Source organism: Cherax quadricarinatus, unplaced genomic scaffold (genome assembly GCF_038502225.1).
Source record: "Cherax quadricarinatus isolate ZL_2023a unplaced genomic scaffold, ASM3850222v1 Contig958, whole genome shotgun sequence".
NCBI lineage: Eukaryota > Metazoa > Arthropoda > Malacostraca > Decapoda > Parastacidae > Cherax > Cherax quadricarinatus.
The window spans coordinates 41,555-65,000 of record NW_027195984.1 but is presented as its reverse complement, the minus strand read 5'-3'; the positions used below and the strand labels follow the sequence as shown (position 1 = coordinate 65,000).

Sequence of the window (23,446 nt, the reverse complement as noted above, 5' to 3'; positions counted from 1 at the left end):
ACGCTACCAGTGATCAACCAGACCGTAGTGCTGGTAGTTATCAGGTCCCTGACGCTACCAGTGATCAACCAGACCGTGGTGCTGGTAGTTAGCAGGTCCCTGACGCTACCAGTGATCAACCAGACCGTGGTGCTGGTAGTTAGCAGGTCCCTGACGCTACCAGTGATCAACCAGACCGTGGTGCTGGTAGTCAGCAGGTCCCTGACGCTACCAGTGATCAACCAGACCGTGGTGCTGGTAGTTAGCAGGTCCCTGACGCTACCAGTGATCAACCAGACCGTGGTGCTGGTAGTCAGCAGGTCCCTGACGCTACCAGTGATCAACCAGACCGTGGTGCTGGTAGTTAGCAGGTCCCTGACGCTACCAGTGATCAACCAGACCGTGGTGCTGGTAGTTAGCAGGTCCCTGACGCTACCAGTGATCAACCAGACCGTGGTGCTGGTAGTTAGCAGGTCCCTGACGCTACCAGTGATCAACCAGACCGTGGTGCTGGTAGTCAGCAGGTCCCTGACGCTACCAGTGATCAACCAGACCGTGGTGCTGGTAGTTAGCAGGTCCCTGACGCTACCAGTGATCAACCAGACCGTGGTGCTGGTAGTTAGCAGGTCCCTGACGCTACCAGTGATCAACCAGACCGTGGTGCTGGTAGTTAGCAGGTCCTTGACGCTACCAGTGATCAACCAGACCGTGGTGCTGGTAGTCAGCAGGTCCCTGACGCTACCAGTGATCAACCAGACCGTGGTGCTGGTAGTTAGCAGGTCCCTGACGCTACCAGTGATCAACCAGACCGTGGTGCTGGTAGTTAGCAGGTCCCTGACGCTACCAGTGATCAACCAGACCGTGGTGCTGGTAGTTAGCAGGTCCCTGACGCTACCAGTGATCAACCAGACCGTGGTGCTGGTAGTTAGCAGGTCCCTGACGCTACCAGTGATCAACCAGACCGTGGTGCTGGTAGTTAGCAGGTCCCTGACGCTACCAGTGATCAACCAGACCGTGGTGCTGGTAGTCAGCAGGTCCCTGACGCTACCAGTGATCAACCAGACCGTGGTGCTGGTAGTTAGCAGGTCCCTGACGCTACCAGTGATCAACCAGACCGTGGAGCTGGTAGTTAGCAGGTCTTTGACGCTACCAGTGATCAACCAGACCGTGGTGCTGGTAGTTAGCAGGTCCCTGACGCTACCAGTGATCAACCAGACCGTGATGCTGGTAGTTAGCAGGTCCCTGACGCTACCAGTGATCAACCAGACCGTGGTGCTGGTAGTTAGCAGGTCCCTGACGCTACCAGTGATCAACCAGACCGTGGTGCTGGTAGTTAGCAGGTCCCTGACGCTACCAGTGATCAACCAGACCGTGGTGCTGGTAGTTAGCAGGTCCCTGACGCTACCAGTGATCAACCAGACCGTGGTGCTGGTAGTTAGCAGGTCCCTGACGCTACCAGTGATCAACCAGACCGTGGTGCTGGTAGTTAGCAGGTCCCTGACGCTACCAGTGATCAACCAGACCGTGGTGCTGGTAGTTAGCAGGTCCCTGACGCTACCAGTGATCAACCAGACCGTGGTGCTGGTAGTTAGCAGGTCCCTGACGCTACCAGTGATCAACCAGACCGTGGTGCTGGTAGTTAGCAGGTCCCTGACGCTACCAGTGATCAACCAGACCGTGGTGCTGGTAGTTAGCAGGTCCCTGACGCTACCAGTGATCAACCAGACCGTGGTGCTGGTAGTTAGCAGGTCCCTGACGCTACCAGTGATCAACCAGACCGTGGTGCTGGTAGTCAGCAGGTCCCTGACGCTACCAGTGATCAACCAGACCGTGGTGCTGGTAGTTAGCAGGTCCCTGACGCTACCAGTGATCAACCAGACCGTGGTGCTGGTAGTTAGCAGGTCCCTGACGCTACCAGTGATCAACCAGACCGTGGTGCTGGTAGTTAGCAGGTCCCTGACGCTACCAGTGATCAACCAGACCGTGGTGCTGGTAGTCAGCAGGTCCCTGACGCTACCAGTGATCAACCAGACCGTGGTGCTGGTAGTTAGCAGGTCCCTGACGCTACCAGTGATCAACCAGACCGTGGTGCTGGTAGTTAGCAGGTCCCTGACGCTACCAGTGATCAACCAGACCGTGGTGCTGGTAGTTAGCAGGTCCCTGACGCTACCAGTGATCAACCAGACCGTGGTGCTGGTAGTTAGCAGGTCCCTGACGCTACCAGTGATCAACCAGACCGTGGTGCTGGTAGTTAGCAGGTCCCTGACGCTACCAGTGATCAACCAGACCGTGGTGCTGGTAGTTAGCAGGTCCCTGACGCTACCAGTGATCAACCAGACCGTGGTGCTGGTAGTTAGCAGGTCCCTGACGCTACCAGTGATCAACCAGACCGTGGTGCTGGTAGTTAGCAGGTCCCTGACGCTACCAGTGATCAACCAGACCGTGGTGCTGGTAGTTAGCAGGTCCTTGACGCTACCAGTGATCAACCAGACCGTGGTGCTGGTAGTCAGCAGGTCCCTGACGCTACCAGTGATCAACCAGACCGTGGTGCTGGTAGTTAGCAGGTCCCTGACGCTACCAGTGATCAACCAGACCGTGGTGCTGGTAGTTAGCAGGTCCCTGACGCTACCAGTGATCAACCAGACCGTGGTGCTGGTAGTTAGCAGGTCCCTGACGCTACCAGTGATCAACCAGACCGTGGTGCTGGTAGTTAGCAGGTCCCTGACGCTACCAGTGATCAACCAGACCGTGGTGCTGGTAGTTAGCAGGTCCCTGACGCTACCAGTGATCAACCAGACCGTGGTGCTGGTAGTTAGCAGGTCCCTGACGCTACCAGTGATCAACCAGACCGTGGTGCTGGTAGTTAGCAGGTCCCTGACGCTACCAGTGATCAACCAGACCGTGGTGCTGGTAGTTAGCAGGTCCCTGACGCTACCAGTGATCAACCAGACCGTGGTGCTGGTAGTTAGCAGGTCCCTGACGCTACCAGTGATCAACCAGACCGTGGTGCTGGTAGTTAGCAGGTCCCTGACGCTACCAGTGATCAACAAGACAGTGTTGCTGGTAGTTAGCAGGTCCCTGACGCTACCAGTGATCAACCAGACCGTGGTGCTGGTAGTTAGCAGGTCCCTGACGCTACCAGTGATCAACCAGACCGTGGTGCTGGTAGTTAGCAGGTCCCTGACGCTACCAGTGATCAACCAGACCGTGGTGCTGGTAGTTAGCAGGTCCCTGACGCTACCAGTGATCAACCAGACCGTGGTGCTGGTAATTAGCAGGTCCCTGACGCTACCAGTGATCAACCACGCTACCAGTGATCAACCAGACCGTGGTGCTGGTAGTCAGCAGGTCCCTGACGCTACCAGTGATCAACCAGACCGTGGTGCTGGTAGTTAGCAGGTCCCTGACGCTACCAGTGATCAACCAGACCGTGGTGCTGGTAGTTAGCAGGTCCCTGACGCTACCAGTGATCAACCAGACCGTGGTGCTGGTAGTTAGCAGGTCCCTGACGCTACCAGTGATCAACCAGACCGTGGTGCTGGTAGTTAGCAGGTCCCTGACGCTACCAGTGATCAACCAGACCGTGGTGCTGGTAGTCAGCAGGTCCCTGACGCTACCAGTGATCAACCAGACCGTGGTGCTGGTTGTTAGCAGGTCCCTGACGCTACCTGTGATCAACCAGACCGTGGTGCTGGTAGTTAGCAGGTCCCTGACGCTACCAGTGATCAACCAGACCGTGGTGCTGGTAGTTAGCAGGTCCCTGACGCTACCAGTGATCAACCAGACCGTGGTGCTGGTAGTTAGCAGGTCCCTGACGCTACCAGTGATCAACCAGACCGTGGTGCTGGTAGTTAGCAGGTCCCTGACGCTACCAGTGATCAACCAGACCGTGGTGCTGGTAGTTAGCAGGTCCCTGACGCTACCAGTGATCAACCAGACCGTGGTTCTGGTAGTTAGCAGGTCCCTGACGCTACCAGTGATCAACCAGACCGTGGTGCTGGTAGTTAGCAGGTCCCTGACGCTACCAGTGATCAACCAGACCGTGGTGCTGGTAGTTAGCAGGTCCCTGACGCTACCAGTTATCAACCAGACCTGTGGTGCTGGTAGCAGGTCCCTGACGCTACCAGTGATCAACCAGACCTACACTAGGAAGGTTGACAAGTTCGCAGCTCAGTGGTAGTGCTGCACCTGCGTCCTCCCAGAACCTTCTAAATCCACTTCATTCTTCCAGTAATGCACACTTACATACACACTTACATACACACTTACATACACACTTACACGCTTACATATATTCGTACAAACATGCATACATACACAAACGTACATCAACACATATATCTGCATGTATATATACACACATACATACCTACGTATATACATTCATACATACATAAATACACACAACCACATACATACGTACATACATATATACATACATTCTTACCTGTGTACAAACATACAAACGAGCAAGCATATACAAACACATATATACATAAATTTATACATACAAACATACATACATACATACATACATACATACAGACATACAGATGTACATACATGCATACATACATACATACACAAACAAAAACATACGTACGCAAGCACATACACACATACATATTTAATTTATGTACACCTCTCCACATTCAAATATGATAATTCAACTTAAATTAGATCTGAAAATCTCGAATCATTTACATAATGAGGAAAAAAGTGAAAGTAATGCATTATGTGATCACAGGAGTGAGAGTAACACGTCATGTGATCACGAGAGTGAGAGTAACACGTCATGTGATCACGAGAGTGAGAGTAACACGTCATGTGATCACAAGAGTGAGAGTAACACGTCATGTGATCACGAGAGTGAGAGTAACACATCATGTGATCACAAGAGTGAGAGTAACACGTCATGTGATCACAGGAGTGAGAGTAACACATCATGTGATCACAAGAGTGAGAGTAACACGTCATGTGATCACAAGAGTGAGAGTAACACGTCATGTGATCACAAGAGTGAGAGTAACACGTCATGTGATCACGAGAGTGAGAGTAACACGTCATGTGATCACGAGAGTGAGAGTAACACGTCATGTGATCACGAGAGTGAGAGTAACACGTCATGTGATCACAAGAGTGAGAGTAACACGTCATGTGATCACGAGAGTGAGAGTAACACGTCATGTGATCACGAGAGTGAGAGTAACACGTCATGTGATCACAGGAGTGAGAGTAACACATCATGTGATCACAAGAGTGAGAGTAACACATCATGTGATCACAAGAGTGAGAGTAACACATCATGTGATCACAAGAGTGAGAGTAACACATCATGTGATCACAAGAGTGAGAGTAACACGTCATGTGATCACAGGAGTGAGAGTAACACGTCATGTGATCACAGGAGTGAGAGTAACACATCATGTGATCACAAGAGTGAGAGTAACACGTCATGTGATCACAAGAGTGAGAGTAACACATCATGTGATCACAAGAGTGAGAGTAACACGTCATGTGATCACAGGAGTGAGAGTAACACATCATGTGATCACAAGAGTGAGAGTAACACGTCATGTGATCACAGGAGTGAGAGTAACACGTCATGTGATCACAAGAGTGAGAGTAACACGTCATGTGATCACAAGAGTGAGAGTAACACGTCATGTGATCACAGGAGTGAGAGTAACACGTCATGTGATCACAAGAGTGAGAGTAACACGTCATGTGATCACAAGAGTGAGAGTAACACATCATGTGATCACAAGAGTGAGAGTAACACGTCATGTGATCACAAGAGTGAGAGTAACACATCATGTGATCACAAGAGTGAGAGTAACACGTCATGTGATCACAAGAGTGAGAGTAACACGTCATGTGATCACAAGAGTGAGAGTAACACGTCATGTGATCACGAGAGTGAGAGTAACACGTCATGTGATCACAGGAGTGAGAGTAACACATCATGTGATCACGAGAGTGAGAGTAACACATCATGTGATCACAAGAGTGAGAGTAACACATCATGTGATCACAAGAGTGAGAGTAACACGTCATGTGATCACGAGAGTGAGAGTAACACGTCATGTGATCACGAGAGTGAGAGTAACACATCATGTGATCACAAGAGAGAGAGTAACACGTCATGTGATTACAAGAGTGAGAGTAACACATCATGTGATCACAAGAGTGAGAGTAACACGTCATGTGATCACGAGAGTGAGAGTAACACGTCATGTGATCACGAGAGTGAGAGTAACACATCATGTGATCACAAGAGTGAGAGTAACACGTCATGTGATCACAAGAGTGAGAGTAACACATCATGTCATCACAAGAGTGAGAGTAACACATGTGATCACAAGAGTGAAAGTAACACATCATGTGATCACAAGAGAGAGAGTAACACGTCATGTCATCACAAGAGTGAGAGTAACACATGTGATCACAAGAGTGAGAGTAACACATCATGTGATCACAAGAGAGAGAGTAACACGTCATGTGATCACAAGAGAGAGAGTAACACGTCATGTCATCACAAGAGTGAGAGTAACACATGTGATCACAAGAGTGAGAGTAACACATGTGATCACAAGAGTGAGAGTAACACATGTGATCACAAGAGTGAGAGTAACACGTCATGTGATCACAAGAGAGAGAGTAACACGTCATGTCATCACAAGAGTGAGAGTAACACATGTGATCACAAGAGTGAGAGTAACACATGTGATCACGAGAGTGAGAGTAACACGTCATGTGATTACAAGAGTGAGAGTAACACATCATGTGATCACAAGAGTGAGAGTAACACGTCATGTGATCACAAGAGTGAGAGTAACACATCATGTCATCACAAGAGTGAGAGTAACACATGTGATCACAAGAGTGAAAGTAACACATCATGTGATCACAAGAGAGAGAGTAACACGTCATGTGATCACAAGAGTGAGAGTAACACATCATGTGATCACAAGAGTGAGAGTAACACATCATGTGATCACAAGAGAGAGAGTAACACGTCATGTGATCACAAGAGAGAGAGTAACACGTCATGTGATCACAAGAGAGAGAGTAACACATCATGTGATCACAAGAGAGAGAGTAACACGTCATGTGATCACAAGAGAGAGAGTAACACGTCATGTGATCACAAGAGAGAGAGTAACACGTCATGTGATCACAAGAGAGAGAGTAACACGTCATGTGATCACAAGAGTGAGAGTAACACGTCATGTGATCACAAGAGTGAGAGTAACACATCATGTCATCACAAGAGTGAGAGTAACACATGTGATCACAAGAGTGAAAGTAACACATCATGTGATCACAAGAGAGAGAGTAACACGTCATGTGATCACAAGAGTGAGAGTAACACGTCATGTCATCACAAGAGTGAGAGTAACACGTCATGTGATCACAAGAGTGAGAGTAACACATCATGTGATCACAAGAGAGAGAGTAACACGTCATGTGATCACAAGAGAGAGAGTAACACGTCATGTGATCACAAGAGAGAGAGTAACACGTCATGTCATCACAAGAGAGAGAGTAACACGTCATGTCATCACAAGAGTGAGAGTAACACATCATGTGATCACAAGAGTGAGAGTAACACATCATGTGATCACAAGAGTGAGAGTAACACATCATGTGATCACAAGAGAGAGAGTAACACGTCATGTCATCACAAGAGTGAGAGTAACACATCATGTGATCACAAGAGTGAGAGTAACACATCATGTGATCACAAGAGTGAGAGTAACACGTCATGTGATCACAAGAGAGAGAGTAACACGTCATGTGATCACAAGAGAGAGAGTAACACGTCATGTGATCACAAGAGAGAGAGTAACACGTCATGTCATCACAAGAGTGAGAGTAACACATGTGATCACAAGAGTGAGAGTAACACATGTGATCACGAGAGTGAGAGTAACACGTCATGTGATCACAAGAGAGAGAGTAACACGTCATGTGATTACAGGAGTGAGAGTAACACATCATGTGATCACAAGAGTTGTGTGTGCGTGAGCGCGCGCGTCGCTATGTCTATCTTGTAGGAACAAATGCGAAATAAAAATTCTGTTACCCCAAAAAAAAAAAAAAAAATTGGCTTCATCGACTCTTTAAATCAAATCAGCGAAATAATGTAATTACTCTCGCAAAATATAATTGATTTTTCTCGGCCAATCATGTTACATTTTCCACTAACTTTTCTGTTACCTCTTGTTTAGTTTTTATCAAATCCCTCCCCTATATATATATATATATATATATATATATATATATATATATATATATATATATATATATATATATATATATGTGTTATTTATTTATTTATTTCCAAGGAGCTAGAAAAGATGCAAAATAACCACAGGTGTTGCAATCAAGACAACACTGTGTTGGCTGTGTTGAACTACACAACATTGTTGGGCAAGATTGTTGAGGGAATAGATTCAATCTATCAGCCCAGTAGGCTAGTTAGGTATCCCTGAAGGATAGGGGATACCTTTAAGTTAAGTATCTAGTGAGAGATTCCTTTAATTTAGGTATCCCTGAAGGGAGGATACCTTTAATTTAAGGTATCCCTGAAGGGAGGATACCTTTAATTTAAAGTGTCCCTGAAGGGAGGATACCTTTACTTTACTTATCTCTGAAAGAAGGATATCTTTAATTTAGGTATTCACAAAGAGAGATACCTTTAATTTAAATATATCAGAACAAGGTACCCTTAAACCAAGGCTGTGGAGTCGTAGAGTCATTGAGTCGTGGAGTCATGGAGTCGTGGAGTCATGTATTCATGGAGTCATTGAGTCATGGAGTCATGGATTCGTGGAGTCATGGAGTCATGGAGTCGTGGAGTCATGGATTCGTGGAGTCATTGAGTCATGGAGTCATGGATTCGTGGAGTCATGGAGTCATGGAGTCGTGGATTCGTGGAGTCATGGAGTCGTGGAGTCGTGGAGTCATGGAGTCATGGAGTCATGGAGTCGTGGAGTCATGGAGTCGTGGAGTCATGGAGTCGTGGAGTCATGGAGTCGTGGAGTCATGGAGTCGTGGAGTCATGGAGTCATGGAGTCATGGAGTCGTGGAGTCGTGGAGTCCTGGAGTCATGGAGTCGTGGAGTCATGGAGTCATGGAGTCGTGGAGTCATGGAGTCATGGAGTCATGGAGTCATGGAGTCATGGAGTCGTGGAGTCATGGAGTCGTGGAGTCATGGAGTCATGGAGTCATGGAGTCGTGGAGTCATGGAGTCGTGGAGTCATGGAGTCGTGGAGTCATGGAGTCGTGGAGTCATGGAGTCGTGGAGTCGTGGAGTCGTGGAGTCGTGGAGTCATGGAGTCGTGGAGTCATGGAGTCATGGAGTCATGGAGTCGTGGAGTCATGGAGTCGTGGAGTCATGGAGTCGTGGAGTCGTGGAGTCATGGAGTCATGGAGTCATGGAGTCGTGGAGTCATGGAGTCGTGGAGTCATGGAGTCGTGGAGTCATGGAGTCATGGAGTCGTGGAGTCATGGAGTCATGGAGTCATGGAGTCATGGAGTCATTGAGTCATGGAGTCATGGAGTCATGGAGTCATCATGGAGTCATGGAGTCGTGGAGTCATGGAGTCGTGGAGTCATGGAGTCGTGGAGTCATCATGGAGTCATGGAGTCATGGAGTCGTGGAGTCGTGGAGTCGAGTCATGGAGTCTTGGAGTCATGGAGTCGTGGAGTCGTGGAGTCATGGAGTCATGGAGTCATGGTCATGGAGTCATGGAGTCGTGGAGTCATGGAGTCGTGGAGTCGTGGAGTCGTGGATCGTGGAGTCGGAGTCGTCATGGAGTCATGGAGTCATGGAGTCATGGTCTCGTGGAGTCTTGGAGTCATGGAGTCGTGGAGTCCTGGAGTCGTGGAGTCGTGGAGTCATGGAGTCATGGAGTCGTGGAGTCATGGAGTCATGGAGTCATGGAGTCATCGGAGTCGTGGAGTCATGGAGTCGTGGAGTCCTGGAGTCATGGAGTCCTGGAGTCGTGGAGTGGAGTCGTGGAGTCATGGAGTCGTGGAGTCATGAGTCATGGAGTCGTGGAGTCGTGGAGTCGTGGAGTCGTGGAGTCGTGGAGTCCTGGAGTCATGGAGTCGTGGAGTCAGTCATGGAGTCATGGAGTCATGGAGTCGTGGAGTCGTGGAGTCGGAGTCGTGGAGTCATGGAGTCGTGGAGTCAGTCATGGAGTCATGGAGTCGTGGAGTCATGGAGTCGTGGAGTCATGGAGTCATGGAGTCGTGGAGTCATGGAGTCGTGGAGTCGTGGAGTCGTGGAGTCGTGGAGTCATGGAGTCGTGGAGTCGTGGAGTCGTGGAGTCGTGGAGTCGTGGAGTCATGGAGTCGTCGTGGAGTCGTGGAGTCGTGGAGTCGTGGAGTCGTGTCGTGGAGTCGTGGAGTCGGAGTCATGGAGTCGTGGAGTCATGGAGTCATGGAGTCGGAGTCGTGGAGTCGTGGAGTCGTGGAGTCGTGGAGTCATGGAGTCGTGGAGTCGTGGAGTCATGGAGTCATGGAGTCATGGAGTCGTGGAGTCGTGGAGTCATGGAGTCATGGAGTCGTGGAGTCGTGGAGTCGTGGAGTCGTGGAGTCGTGGAGTCATGGAGTCATGGAGTCATGGAGTCGTGGAGTCATGGAGTCATGGAGTCGTGGAGTCGTGGAGTCATGGAGTCATGGAGTCGTGGAGTCGTGGAGTCATGGAGTCGTGGAGTCGTGGAGTCGTGGAGTCGTGGAGTCGTGGAGTCGTGGAGTCATGAGTCGTCATGGAGTCATGGAGTCGTGGATCGTGAGTCATGGAGTCGTGGAGTCTTGGAGTCTTGGAGTCGTGGAGTCGTGGAGTCGTGGAGTCATGGAGTCGTGGAGTCGTGGAGTCATGGAGTCATGGAGTCGTGGAGTCATGGAGGAGTCGTCTTGGAGTCGTGGAGTCGTGGAGTCATGGAGTCGTGGAGTCGTGGAGTCATGGAGTCGTGGAGTCGTGGAGTCGTGGAGTCATGGAGTCATGGAGTCGTGGAGTCGTGGAGTCATGGAGTCGTGGAGTCGTGGAGTCATGGAGTCGTGGAGTCGTGGAGTCATGGAGTCGTGGAGTCGTGGAGTCATGGAGTCGTGGAGTCGTGGAGTCATGGAGTCATGGAGTCGTGGAGTCGTGGAGTCGTGGAGTCGTGGAGTCGTGGAGTCATGGAGTCGTGGAGTCGTGGAGTCATGGAGTCATGGAGTCATGGAGTCATGGAGTCGTGGAGTCGTGGAGTCATGGAGTCATGGAGTCATGGAGTCGTGGAGTCGTGGAGTCATGGAGTCGTGGAGTCATGGAGTCATGGAGTCATGGAGTCATGGAGTCATGGAGTGTGAGTCATGGAGTCATGGAGTGGAGTCGTGGAGTGGAGTCGTGGAGTCGTGGAGTCATGTGGAGTCATGGAGTCATGTGGAGTCATGGAGTCGTGGAGTCGTGGAGTCGTGGAGTCATGGAGTGGAGTCATGGAGTCATGGAGTCATGGAGTCGTGGAGTCGTGGAGTCGTGGAGTCGTGGAGTCATGGAGTCGTGGAGTTGTGGAGTCATGGAGTCGTGGAGTCATGGAGTCGTGGAGTCGGAATCAGAATTTATGTAAAGTATAAATTAAACAATAGTTCAATCTGGAAAAAGAAAATTATGAACCTAATTAAGTTCATCTCTTTTAAAAAAGGTTATTTATTAAGTTGTTATAGATGTTCAATTACTTTTTACTTTTTTGTAGTTTTAAGTTTGAATTTTTTTTGGTTAATATCAAAGGATATACTTCAGATTTTTGAACTAGCATAGAAATATTTTTGACTCAGATTTTATTCTATAGTTTCTTCCATTTAAATCCTATTTCTTGGTACATGATCGTCTTTTTTTATATAAAAATATAACCTTATTGTTTCCATTTTTCAAGTTTTATTCTTTATTTAACCATAAGATTACTAAATGTAATTTCTTTAATAAATAAAAAAAAGGGCCAGAATGGCATAAGTATAACATTTAGAGCCAAGTTCTAACAGGTTACTGAGCTTACATGTTGCAAGCTTACATGTTGCAAGCTTGCATGTTGCAAGCTTACATGTTGCATGCTTACATGTTGCAAGCTTGCATGTTGCAAGCTTACATGTTGCAAGCTTACATGTTGCAAGTTTGCATGTTGCAAGCTTACATGTTGCAAGCTTACATGTTGCAAGCTTACATGTTGCAAACTTACATGTTGCAAGCTTACATGTTGCAAGCTTACATGTTGCAAGCTTATATGTTGCAAGTTTATATGTTGCAAGCTTACATGTTGCAAGCTTACATGTTGCAAGCTTACATGTTGCAGGCTTGCATGTTGCAAGCTTACATATTGCAAGCTTACATATTGCAAGCTTGCATGATGCGAGCCTGCATGTTGCAAGCTTACATGTTGCAAGCTTACATGTTGCAAGCTTGCAATCCATATAGCAGATATATAATTAGTAGATTTATAATTTATTCCCTGTATCGATATATAATTAAAGGATTTGGAGTTGAAGTTTTAAGTGGGGAGTCCACAGTCTTGGTTTAAGGTACGCATCTTTCACGGAGAGTACCTTAAATTAGGTATCCCAGAAGGGGCAGTACCTTTAAGTAAGGTATCCTGGAACACGCGTGTCTTTTAGTTAGATATCCCTGGCGTGGAGGTACCGTTAAATTAGGTATCCCTGAATTAGAAATACCTTCAAGTTAGGTATCCGTGAAGGTACCTTTAAGTTATGTATCCTTGAATATGAGCATCTTTAAATTAGGTATCCATGAAAGGATGATACCTTTTATTTGGATATCCTTGAAAGGACGATATGACTTTAGGTATCCCTGAATGAGAGGGGGAGGGGTTACTTAAGTGTTTGACAACAAATTCTCCTCAGGTTCTCGTTTACAGAACGAGAACGCCTCATGCGATAGCCTTCAAACTTTCACAGTTGGGAGGGGGTAGAGATTGAGGCACCTACTAACACCTGGTCACCGAGAATAACAAAAAGGCACAATATCGTGACTGGAACATTACACAGATAACCCGCTAATGGGAGAGAGAGCTTACAACGACGTTTCTGTCCAAGTTGGACCATTTACAAAGTCACACTGCGAGTTATTTGTGTATTGTTGTGGTCACTACTACGTAGGTCATTCCTGATTTTAGACTTCCGTACGACAACTTGAGAAATCCTCTTCAGATCGACTTCAAACTTCCACCACTGGTGAGTGCTGCAGAGAAAAAAGGTTGAGAATGTTAGTGGTTGGTGGAGGCGCCAATTTGCCAATTTCTCTGAAGATATTGTGAGAACTGAAGTGTTATTTACCATGCTATAATCTGTGAATGCCTCGTCTGATAGGTTTGTAACCTTCACCGGTGATGTGTGTTGCTTAGAAGAAGGTTGAGATTGTTAAAGGAATGTGTAGGTGCCAGTTTACAAATAGCTTCATTGTTTAACAGCAGATACATCTTATACATACATATTTATATATATATATATCTATATATATATATATATATATATATATATATATATATATATATATATATATATATATATATATATATATATATATATATTGTTTTCATTTATATTTTTATTTGTATTGTGCTTTTTTTTTATTTTTTGGTATTTTTATTTATATTTTATTTGTGTAGTGGTTTTATTATTTGGGGTTTTCATTTATATTTTTATTTTTTAGGAACTTTTTAAGTTTCACTTCATTATTGTAAAGCTGAACATATTCTTATGTACAGGAGACGTAATAAATATGCGCGTCCATAAGTATGTCCGATGTAGACAGTGTGACTGTCCCAGGTCTTGTGTCCCATAACTCCCTTTATGGGAGTTTATTGGCCTAGGACCAGTCACTCCCACCAGGACACAACTTTTGTATAGAAGACGATGCTCCATGACATACTGCCCATGACATGAAGAATGGGCTACATTATTATGGTTGTCCCATAGTTTAATGACTCGCCTGGAAACCCACTGGATTTTAATCCGAGAGAGAGAGAGAGAGAGCGTTTGGAAACTTGGTAAGCTTAAGCTTGGTGGCACGGACGTGTCCTGCAACCCTAAAATCTGGAGTGCCGTTAAGCAGGTGTGGGAGGATACTGACTCTTCTGTCTTTCATAAGTTGGCCTTAGCAGTGCCTGGGAGACTTAGGGAGTGCCTCAAGAGGTAGCATCATTCTACGAAATATTGGTTCTGTAATTTATATTTCAGATATATACTTTTAAAATCAGAGGTGAGCAGTCTCCTTGTTAGTGTTCTCTTAATGCTCGTGCATATTGGTGACGTCTGCTGTAGTGTTCGTTGCCTCCTCCAAGAGTTTTCGTTTATAGCTAGAGAACGCTTCATCAGATCAGCTTCAAATGTTCAACACTAGTGAACGTTAACAAGGGAAAGGTTCATGGAACTGTTGGGACGAGAATGTTCTCTTTTGGCAAGTTTACAATGCCATTCCCATTGCTATTAGTTTTACTACTATTGCTGTTGCTGCTGATGCTGCTGATGCTACTGTTACTGTTACTGTTATTACTACCCTACCTTCTTCACCGCTCCCTTACCGTATTCTCTTCTGGCCTTCCCTACTTTTCTCGCCCTAGTTGTGATTTGACAATGGTCCAGGACGGAGAGAAACGTGTGAGTATTTTTCAAACTGTAAACAGAAAGTGAGTGTGCCAATATATATATATATATATATATATATATATATATATATATATATATATATATATATATATATATATATATATATATATATATATATATATATATATATATATATATATATATATATTGATCGTCAGAGAACTGTGGTGGCAACTTTTTTGTTAGTGTGAGAGGCAGGGAAAAGTTATCTTAAATATTGTGTATGGATATTATGATTAAAGAGAGAGGAATTATACAGTGTGAAGGCGTGCGATAGCAGAAGCTTCAATGTGTTCGGTCATGTAGAGAGAATACAGAAAGAGGAACAATATATATTTTTTTAACTCTTTGCACGAAATTTGATAAAAATGCATGATGTGGTCATCAAACTTTAAGTGATGCTGCGTCTTCCTGAGGCGAAGTTCCGCCTTGACTTTACCTTGTGTAAGTTTTAATGTGTCAGTATTATTTAACAAAACCGTTTCCACAAGGCATGAGGATGAAGAAGAGTGAAGGATTGAGAGGATGAAGAAGAGAGAAGGATTGAGAGGATGAGGAAGAGAGAAGGATTGACAGGGTGAGGAAGAGAGAAGGATTGAGAGGATGAAGAAGAGAGAAGGATTGAGAGGATGAAGAAGAGAGAAGGATTGACAGGGTGAGGAAGAGAGAAGGATTGAGAGGATGAGGAGGAGAGAAGGATTGACAGGGTGAGGAAGAGAGAAGGATTGACAGGGTGAGGAAGAGAGATTAAAGAAGAGAGAAGGATTGAGAGGATGAAGAAGAGAGAAGGATTGAGAGGATGAGGAGGAGAGAAGGATTGACAGGGTGAGGAAGAGAGGAGGATGAGGAAGAGAGAAGGATTGACAGGGTGAGGAAGAGAGAAGGATTGACAGGGTGAGGAAGAGAGGAGGATGAGAAAGAGAGAAGGATTGACAGGGTGAGGAAGAGAGGAGGATGAGGAAGAGAGAAGGATTGACAGGGTGAGGAAGAGAGAAGGATTGACAGGGTGAGGAAGTGAGGAGGATGAGGAAGAGAGAAGGATTGACAGGGTAAGGAAGAGAGAAGGATTGAGAGGATGAGAAAGAAAGATTGAGATGCTGAGGAACAGACAAGGATTGACAGGGTGAGGAAGAGAGAAGGATTGAGAGGATGAGGAAGAGAGAAGGATTGAAAGGAGAAGGATTGAGAATATGAGGAAGAGAGAAGGATTGAGAGGACGAAAAAGAGAGAAGGATTGAGAGGAAGAAGAGAGAAGGATTGAGAGGATGAGGAAGAAAGAAGGATTGACAGGGTGAGGAAGAGAGGAGGATTGAGAGGATAAAGAAGAGAGAAGGATTGAGAGGATGAGGAAGAGAGAAGGATTGACAGGGTGAGGAATAGAGAAGGATTGAGAGGATAAAGAAGAGAGAAGGATTGAGAGGATAAAGAAGAGAGAAGGATTGAGGTGTTGAGGAAGAGAAAAGGATTGAGAGGATGAGGAAGAGAGAAGAATTGAGAGGATGAGGAAGAGAGAAGGATTGAGAGGACGAAGAAGAGAGAAAGATTAAGATGTTGAGGAAGAGAGAAGAATTGAGAGGATGAAAAGAAGAGAAGGATTGAGAGGATGAGGAAGAGAGAAAGATTGAGATGTTGAGGAACAGAGGAGGATTGAGAGGATGAGGAAGAGAGAAGGATTGAGATGTTGAGGAAGAGAGAAGGATTGAGATGTTGAGGAAGAGAGAAGGATTGAGATGTTGAGGAACAGAGGAGGATTGAGATGTTGAGGAAAAGAGAAGGATTGAGAGGATGAGGAAGAGAGAAAGCTTGAGATGTTGAGAAAGAGAGAAGGATTGAGAGGATGAGGAAGAGAGAAGGATTGAGATGTTGAGGAAGAGAGAAGGAGTGAGAGGATGAGGAAGAGAGAAAGATTGAGTGGATGAGGAAGAGAGAAGGATTGAGAGGATGAGGAGAGAAGGATTGAGAGGATGAGGAAGAGAGAAGGATTGAGATGTTGAGGAAGAGAGAAGGATTGAGATGTTGAGGAAGAGAGAAGGATTGAGATGTTGGGGAAGAGAGAAGGATTGAGATGTTGAAAGGATTGAAACGAGTGAATATTTGTGTCAGACGATGTTGGAGTGTGAGCATGTGTGAGCATGTGTCTCGTCTCACTGATGTCTGACACAGCGGAAATCTGACACTCTGGTTACTCAAGGGTAATAAATGGTGATAAAATGCTTTGTAAATCTTGCCACATACCTATGTACTGTGATGTTATAACCTGGGTGTGATGTCACCTAGGTGTTTTGTATCACCTGGGTGTGATGTCATCTGGGTCGTCCTAGCACACACAAATTACATGCAGTTTTGATGTAGCGTCTGTGTTTACTGATCCTCTTGATGGTCGACCGAGGAGGCTAGTAAGAACTTACGTTATCTTCCTCTTCACACAGCTTCCTCTAGCACTGCAAATTAAACACATCATCGAAAATCTCCATCACATATACAGAACATGAAGGAACTCTGGCTTCATGGGAACGAGGAATTTCAAGCCACTACCTGCCTAAATGACCCACATAACCTCGTCCATTCAGAAAAACAATATATAATATAGATTTACAACTGACAAGCAGCGTATTATACCTAAGATGAGTTTGTATTATATGAAACAGTCTCAGACCTGAGCAGGAGGAGGATCTTTGGTTGCTTTCTGAAAAATGTTTCTATATCCGACCGTGATGGGTTGGTCCACCTTCTTTTTTGTTCACTAAAGATATTATTGTTGGTGTACGTGTGTGTATTTCATATTTAACGATTTTTTTATAACTCGTACACAAATATTGCTTTAGATATAAACTAAAAATGGGTTTCTTCTCTCTCTCTCTCTCTCTCTCTCTCTCTCTCTCTCTCTCTCTCTCTCTCTCTTCCCCCTCCTCCCTCTCTGTTCCCTCTCTCTTTGTTCCCCCTGCTTCTGTCTGTGCCCCTCCTTCCTCCTCCTTCTTGTCCTCCCTCACTAGTTCGACCAACATCAGTAAGCATCAGTGAGCCGGCGTCACCGCTGGTCGAGGGTCAAGAGGCAAGGCTAGAGTGTGTGGCACTGGGTGCCTACCCTGCCGCTGACCTATCCTGGAGCCTCACCCCTACCCACGCAACCAGCCCCATCACCCTACCCTCTGCGGTGAGTGAGGACGTGGGAAGGAGGGAGAAATTTGAGAATAATCTTAATGTTTTACATGAAATAAAAAAATAATCGAGATTACTCAATATCATCACGTCTTTCAAGCTTCTCTTCATTTTTCTTCCAACTTTTCTCTTTGTTTTACTTGTGTGTGTTTGTGTCTGTGTTCAGTCGCGGCATCTAGGTCAGAAGACGTCATCCCTGGCACGGGTGACCCCCACTGCTGACGACCACCTGGCGACCCTCACCTGCTCAGCACACAACCCTAACATTACTGGACGACCCATCACTACCTCCATTCTCCTCCATGTTGTCTGTGAGTACTGAATCTGTTAGTTACACTCCATCACCACCTCCATCCTCCTCCACGTCTATGAGTCCTGAGAATCTTAAGTTATTACATACTCCATCACCACTTATTATTCAGTTACCACTGAAACAGTTCTTGGACACGAGCTACAGAAGTGGGTCCCGTCCACTTCTCATCTAACATCAACTGTTGCACCTCTTAGTACATAAAGGTCTGTCTTCCTGCCTGTACTTCAGAATTATTAAAATTAAGATACTCAACACTTGCTTCCAGGATGATGGACTGTGTGTGCTTCTTCCACTGCCTTCTATGCATAGTTCCACAAGATTGAGGGACTGATTATCTCATTTTACATTGTCTGTGTATGGTTCTAAAAGACTGAGGGAACTGTTTACCTCATCTTCCACTTTATCTTTGTGTATGGTTAGATTAAGTAAGAATAGTCAGGAAACAGGACAAGTGTTTCCTGACGCGGGTCTTAGCCATATGATGACCCGCCACTGGAGCTTTTGGTCATCTGACCAAGACCTTCCGCTGACTTACCTGTCCACCCCTTTAAAAATTAAGGCTATTATTGTAACCAGTTTTTGTGAAAGCTTATGAAAGTCTGGGGGACTGATTACCTTATCTTCCTCTGTCTTTGTATATCATCTCTTCACTGAACTAACAAAAAAAGCCACTGGTGGGCGAAACATCTTCAGTTAATGATACACAGGTGTTGCACATGTCTGATTCATCATATGGTCGGTGTTGCATATCATTATCGTAATGTTTATATTAAATATGAAACAAGAAAAATTAATTTACTACAACTTTTCACAAGAATCATTGTTTCAAGTACCTAAATATTAGTCCAAAAGTTTATAAAAATTTTCCCTAAAAGTTGTACCTTGTAGAATTTATAATAATTTGTAAGTTAATCTAAATGAATATAAATGTAAATTGTTTGAGATATTGTAAATTGTTTATATGTGCCTCTATAACCTTCTGACATTGATGTGTTATGGCTTAGTGACCCTATACTTGTCTCTCCTTCTCGGTGACCTCGTCTTCGCTCCCCACGGTGACCTGGTGTGACCTCGTGTGTGGCGGGTGAGGTCAGTCGCTCCGCGGGTGAGGCTGCAGCTGGGTGCCACTCTCGGGTCAGCGCCCATCACCGAAGGCAAGGATGTTTACTTCGAATGTGAGGTGGTGGCCAACCCTCCTGTGAGAGAGATTGTCTGGAGGAAGGATGTGAGTATCAGGGAAGGGAGGGATAGAGGGAGGGAGAGACGTAGGGATGGAGGGAGGCAGAGACGTAGGGATGGAGGGAGATGGATGGAAGAAGGTAGAGAGAGAGAGAGAGAGAGAGATAAGAGGGCTGCTATTACTACTAAGTACAAGGCTTGGAGAAGGTATAAGAGGCATCTCAATATCTATAACAAGAACCTGCCCAGACAAGTTTTTCAGCGAATGAATGAAGTTCAAAAGTGGGCAGTCTCTGTATGGGAAACTGACACAAAATTGGCATCAAGAAGAGTGGGCTCCAAAACCTGGTGGTCCTTGGTCAGGGGCCGACAAGGATATTCACCTGATGAAATTATTCTACCTCACAATCGACAGGACGGCGCTGTCTGTACTAGGAGTCAAGAAAGCTGACTTGTTTTCTGAACATTTTGCTACCCAGACACAAGTTCCTGATCCGGTTAGGGAACCTCCTGTGCTAGCTGTAAGAGGAGATGTGTCAAAGTTGTCAGAGATGACAAGACAGGCTGGTGTATCGTAAACCCCTAGACCAAAGACAGGCTGTGGACCCTGAGAAAGTGAGCCCAAGGTTGCTAGTAGATGTGCAGACCACTAGCATCACCTCTAACTCACATCTGTCAACTCTATTTAACACAGTAAATGACTTTTTTTGTACATGAATGGTATATAATATCATTACTTCATCTTTTATATATTACCTCATTTTTTTAAATACAATCCTACTGTCTTCCAATTAATTTTTTAGTTTGTGAAAATAAGCAAATGTAATCCCTGATTATAAAAAGAAGAGCAGAATGGCATTCAGCAACTACAGACTGATCTCACTCCTCTCACTCACTGGCAAAGTACCTGAGACAATAATCTCACGGCAAGTGAAAACATTTTTGACTATCACACGCTTCTTTATGACCGTCGGTATGGCCATTCTGCAGCAGATCTCATGTTTAACCTCTCCACTATATAGCACCAGTCACTGGATGAAGCCAAGATCACTTTGTAGTGCACTGGACATCCACCGAGTGTGGCATAAGGGACTCTTGGCGAACTACAAGCACTAGGAGTCTGGCTCTGACTACAAGATATATCTCTTAAGAGTAGTTCTCGATGAAAGAGTCTACAAGCCACTCAGAAGGTGCCAATGTCTACTTCAGTGACCTTCTTTACCTTATCCAGGAATTTCAAGCATATACAGATAACTGTACACTTTATTTATGGAAGAGAGGAAATCCCGACTGCTCTCAGGTACATCAATCACCCGCTTACAGTTATATTAACCTGAGTAAAACTATGACCAGTTATATTTGCATCTGATAAAATACAAATGATGGTCTCTTGGTAGCATCATACTGAATGGTACAGCAGTAGTAAGAATGATTCGAAAATGTAACATGCCGGGATGAGATGGATATCCTAGGGGTGAAATATGACCCCAAAATATCCATGAAAAATGACGTGGTAAAGCCTGTAAGGCTGTCAAGAAGCTAGCAGCACTAAGGCGTATCTCGTACCTGCTTCACAGCAGTGTGTGCAAATTTTGTTCGAGACACAAGTTCGTTCTAAACTTGAGTATGCACCACTTTCTTGGAATGCCTCCCCTTCCCAGCCTCGTTTACGACTTTTGGAAGGCGACTCATCTCTCGCCTGGTTCCGGCTGGATGGATCGGTTACTCCAACAGAACCTTCAACACCATAGAGATCTGAGTGACTTGGCTCGACTTAGCGGACAGTGAAAAAACATCTACTATACCACAAGACGGGAAGCAAACAACAACTACACTCCAGCTGTACCATTCCCAAGAACATCGCTCCATCTGAGATTCATTCCTAGAAGAACTTGAGTGTGGAACATACGTATAACATAACATTAGTGAAGTCAAGTCAATTGACCAAATGAAATCTCTGGCCCACAGATGGCTCCAGCTGTGGCCCACAGATGGCAGCTGTGGCCCATGGCTCCAGCTCCAATAGATGGCTGTGGCCAATAGATGGCTCGACAGCTGTGTGCCCACAGATGGCTCCAGCTGTGACAGATGGCTCAGCTGTGGCCCAGATGGCTCCAGCTGTGGCCCACAATGGTTCCAGCTGTGCTCTCAGCTGTGGCCCACAGATGGCTCCAGCTGTGGCCCACAGATGGCTCCAGCTGTGGCCCACAGATGGCTCCAGCTGTGGCCCACAGATGGCTCCAGCTGTGGCCCACAGATGGCTCCAGCTTCATCCTCTTCCCTACTTGCATGTTTCAGAATAAAAAAAAATAAATATTTCTGTGTTGTATATAAATGTGTTAATAAGTCACTTATCATTGAAGGGAAGATTTAAATTGCCTATTTAAGGCACAAATTTGTAAAAAAAAAAAATTGTACTTAAATGTGCCTCTTAGTTGTGGATCATTGCACTTTCAATCATCCGGAAGTTATATATGCTGGTTATTGTAAGAAGTCATAAATGCTGGTTACTCTAAGAAGTTATTTATGCTGGTTACTGTAAGTTGTTATATATGCTTGTTACTGTAAGAAGTTATATATGCTGGTTACTGTAAGTTGTTATATATGCTGGTTACTCTAAGAAGTTATTTATGCTGGTTACTGTAAGTTGTTATATATGCTTGTTACTGTAAGAAGTTATATATGCTGGTTACTGTAAGTTGTTATATATGCTGGTTACTCTAAGAAGTTATTTATGCTGGTTACTGTAAGTTGTTATATATGCTTGTTACTGTAAGAAGTTATATATGCTGGTTACTGTAAGAAGTTATATATGCTGGTTACTCTAAGAAGTTATTTATGCTGGTTACTGTAAGAAGTTATATATGCTGGTTACTCTAAGAAGTTATATATGCTGGTTACTGTAAGAAGTTATATATGCTGGTTACTGTAAGAAGTTATTTATGCTGGTTACTGTAAGAAGTTATATATGCTGGTTACTGTAAGAAGTTATTTATGCTGGTTACTGTAAGAAGTTATATATGCTGGTTACTGTAAGAAGTTATAAATGCTGGTTACTCTAAGAAGTTATTTATGCTGGTTACTGTAAGAAGTTATATATGCTGGTTGCTGTAAGAAGTTATAAATGCTGGTTACTGTAAGAAGTTATATATGCTGGTTACTCTAAGAAGTTATTTATGCTGGTTACTGTAAGAAGTTATATATGCTGGTTACTGTAAGAAGTTATATATGCTGGTTACTGTAAGTTGATATATATGCTGGTTACTGTAAGAAGTTATATATGCTGGCTGCTGTAATTTGTCATATATGCTGGTTACTGTAAGAAGTTATATATGCTGGTTACTGTAAGAAGTTATATATGCTGGTTACTGTAAGAAGTTATATATGCTGCTTACTTTAAGAAGATATATATGCTGGTAACTGTAAGAAGGTATATATGCTGGTTACTGTAAGTTGTTATATATGCTGGTTACTGTAAGAAATTACATATGCTGGTTACTGTAAGTTGTTATATATGCTGGTTACTGTAAGAAGTTATATGTGCTAGTTATTGTAAGTTGTTATATATGCTGGTTACTGTAAGAAGTTATACATGATGGTTACTGTAAGTTGTTATATATGCTGGTTACTGCAAGAAGTTATATATGCTGGTTACTGTAAGTTGTTATATATGCTGGTTACTGTAAGAAGTCATATATGCTGGTTACTGTAAAAAGTTATATATGCTGGTTACTGTAAGAAGTCATATGTGCTGGTTACTGTAAGTTGTTATATATGCTGGTTACTGTAAGAAGTTATATATGCTGGTTACTGTAAGTAGTTATATATGCTGGTTGCTGTAAGAAGTTTTATATGTTGGTTACTGTAAGTAGTTATATATGCTGGTTACTGTAAGTAGTTATATATGCTGGTTACTGCAAGAAGTTTTATATGCTGGTTACTGTAAGAAGTTATATATGCTGGTTACTGTAAGAAGTTATATACGCTGGTTACTGTAAGAAGTTATATATGCTGGTTACTGTAAGAAGTTATATATGCTGGTTACTGTAAGAAGTTTTATATGGTGGTTACTGTAAGAAGTTATATACGCTGGTTACTGTAAGAAGTTATATACGCTGGTTACTGTAAGAAGTTATATATGCTGGT

At 44.6% G+C, this 23,446-nt stretch overlaps 1 protein-coding gene across 1 annotated transcript in view; it reads left to right on the top strand.

The window, feature by feature from the left end:
• LOC128685667 (nephrin-like) overlaps positions 1 to 23,446 on the top strand; it is a 75,002-nt gene that overhangs the window by 10,534 nt on the left and 41,022 nt on the right. Inside the window, exons 2-5 of the mRNA XM_070080788.1 lie at positions 17,643 to 17,803; positions 17,975 to 18,119; positions 19,216 to 19,737; positions 21,269 to 21,523. Coding sequence (XP_069936889.1) covers positions 17,643 to 17,803; positions 17,975 to 18,119; positions 19,216 to 19,737; positions 21,269 to 21,523 — 1,083 coding nt within the window. The remainder of the gene's footprint in view (positions 1 to 17,642; positions 17,804 to 17,974; positions 18,120 to 19,215; positions 19,738 to 21,268; positions 21,524 to 23,446) is intronic.